At 39.4% G+C, this 2,622-nt stretch overlaps 1 protein-coding gene across 3 annotated transcripts in view; it reads left to right on the top strand.

The window, feature by feature from the left end:
* The window catches only part of acss2 (acyl-CoA synthetase short chain family member 2), a 27,376-nt gene that overhangs the window by 11,676 nt on the left and 13,078 nt on the right, over nt 1-2,622 (top strand). The window contains exons 7-9 of one of the 3 annotated variants that reach the window (XM_015020903.1): nt 316-421; nt 652-690; nt 2,196-2,333. In XM_015020903.1, coding sequence (XP_014876389.1) covers nt 316-421; nt 652-690; nt 2,196-2,333 — 283 coding nt within the window. Of the gene's footprint in view, nt 1-315; nt 422-648; nt 691-2,195; nt 2,334-2,622 lie in introns of all 3 variants that reach the window. The other 2 variants (XM_015020902.1, XM_015020904.1) reach the window with 2 other exon arrangements.

Below are 2,622 nucleotides of genomic sequence, written 5' to 3'. Positions count from 1 at the left end.
TTTTTTTTTTTTTTTTTTTTTTTTTTTTTCCTTTTTTTGTTTTTTTTTTTTTTTTTTTTTTTTTTTTTTTTTTTTTTTTTTTTTTTTTTTTTTGTGGAAATTTACACCTCATTTTTTTATATCTACCTAATATGACTCCAATACAACATGGATTACTTTGTGTTGTTCTACCACATAAAATCCTGATAAATGTCTTTATATTTTGAGTTTATTCTGTGAAAAAAGTCTAATTTTGCAGATTTTTGATGCTGTTGCAAGGCGCTGTGTGCTCACAGTGAGAGGGTGAAGTGAACATTTTGTTTTTGGGTTTTGCAGAGGATTTCCACTGAAGACGTGCATAATGCTGAAGCACTTATCGAAGGAGCCGGAGGCGGCGGGACGTCAGTCTCCTCCCGCCAAGCGAGCGTGTCCAGATCTGGAGGTGAGGAAACGACGGATTGTTTATCCAAAACAAGCCGGGCTGCAGCAGAAAATGCAAACTTTATGGTCTTTTTTTTCCTTCTGCATTCGTCCTAAAAGCTTCTCAGTCTTCATCTGTCATGATTTGATTTGGTGTCCCTGGTTTTGATTATTTTTGTTGGTGGGTTTCCTTCCCCCATTAACCTCTCGTTCCTCCTGTTTGCCTTCCCCTCCCTCACTCCCATCCAGCAGGAGAAAAGGAAAGTAAAGAAAACGCGTCCCGTTCCAAAGGTATTTCCATCTCCACATCTAAAATCCTCCATGTCATCTCTTGGGGTTTCTTTTCTTTTGTAACAACATCTCTGGGGTTTCAATCAAACGCTTCACTTTGTTTTCCAGGGATTTTCTCTCTTTAGCCTGAGATCAGATTGAAACGTTTCGAAACGTTTATCAGTTCATGCCAACAAATCAGAACATCGATTAAGTTTTTTCCACAATTCAGTTTAAAAGTAAAACTCAGAAATGTTACATTTTGGGCTGTAGTCATTAGCAACACTGCTGACTTGTCATTGGGGGCTGCATCCAATCAGGCCAATGGAAAGTTGAGTGGAGGGACAAACTGGATTCGAATTCGCATTCTTTATAGAGATATTAATCTGATGGATTAACAATCCATAGAACTGGCTACCGACCTGAACTGCCAAAAGTACCGGTACCTTCCATGATTAGTTGTAACAATTTTATTTGAGAAACTTTTATTTCAGATATAAAAACACTGTAGTAGAAATACTGCAGGCTAGTTAGTTTTTATAAATTTAAATAAAATACGTAGCCGTGTTGTTTACGCTTCAATGCATCCTGGGTAGATGATATGCTAGGTGCTAACAGCACTAGCTCTGCCCAGCCAGAACATAATTCCTGTGCAGTGAGCAACGTCTGAACCTTTCAGTTTGATCCAGAGCGAGAGGAGATGAAGATGAGGAAGAGGAGAAAGTCTGATGAAAAATCTGATGTTTGTTCTGCAGCTGCTTGGAAATGCTAACCTAGGAGAAGAGCATATGCTAATAAAAAGCTAGCTGTGAACTCAAGCTGTTTACGGTTAGCATTGGGATCAAAATATTTTCCTAAATGTCAAAGTGGTGTGTTACAAAAACTTACTAAGAACATGTAGCTACTTTTTTCTGGAGTTTTTCTTTCTTCGTCTGAAAAGCAGCTGGAGAGAAAAGTTTTCTTATTCCAGTTATTAAGTTTGGCCCATTAAGGGGAATGAAACGAGTCCATAGAGCCAATAATTTAATCTTTCTTTGGCGTTTGACCTTTTAAAGTAATTTCAATAAAACGTGTTACTCAGCCTGGGCCATTAGCAGATTGAGGAAATCCCAGTAATGGCTGAGGCCTTAAGGTCGTCCTCCTGAGACGGACGTTTCTGGAGATTTCCTCCTTTAAGGAGCAGCGTTTCTGTTCTCCTCATTGATTTGTGGCTTTGCTACAAACTCACCAGAGTTTATGATGAAGCCATGAACTCTGCAGATGCCGAACTGGCCCACTTAAAGTAATGAGAAATGCAGCCTAAATCACTGGTGTGTCATGGTTGTTTTCATGTCATTTTTCCTTATTTTTGTTTCTGTGGCTGAGCTCTGATGTTCACTAACACAAACTAATGAGGTATTTGTAATTTCAGTCACTGATTCCCACTTATTGGATGCAAATATTAGTTGCTGATTTGTAAGTTTCACTTGTTTTCTTCCCATCCAGGGTTGTTTTTCCTCATTTCTGTGTCTTGTTTTCTGCTCCAGGTGCCCTGGAACCCAGACGTTGACTTGTGTTGGCACTCTCTGATGGGTGGAGCTGCAGACGAGTGCGAACCCGAGTGGTGCGAGTCTGAAGACCCGCTCTTCATTCTCTACACCAGCGGCTCCACCGGCAAACCCAAAGTAAAGGACACAAAACAGTCCCTCCATTAGTTTATCAAAATCAATACAATAGAACACAGAATTGATTTCTTCGTCTCATTTGACGTTTATAATAACTGAGTAGACGTAACATTAGTTGGGGTTCCTCATGTCTGAGGTCTTGGGACACTTTAATTAAATCTGCATGTGTCCAGCAGCTCAGATTTACTGATGTTTCTGCCCATATGTTGGGCATCCCTACACTGCAAAAACACAAAATCTTACCAAGGATTTTTGTCTAGTTTCTTGTGCAAATATGTTATTTTCAACT

This window comes from Poecilia latipinna, unplaced genomic scaffold (genome assembly GCF_001443285.1).
Source record: "Poecilia latipinna isolate Pla-1442-1.1 unplaced genomic scaffold, P_latipinna-1.0 Scaffold2683, whole genome shotgun sequence".
NCBI lineage: Eukaryota > Metazoa > Chordata > Actinopteri > Cyprinodontiformes > Poeciliidae > Poecilia > Poecilia latipinna.
Note: the sequence above shows the minus strand (reverse complement) of the source record. Positions and strands in the feature narration are given on the sequence as shown.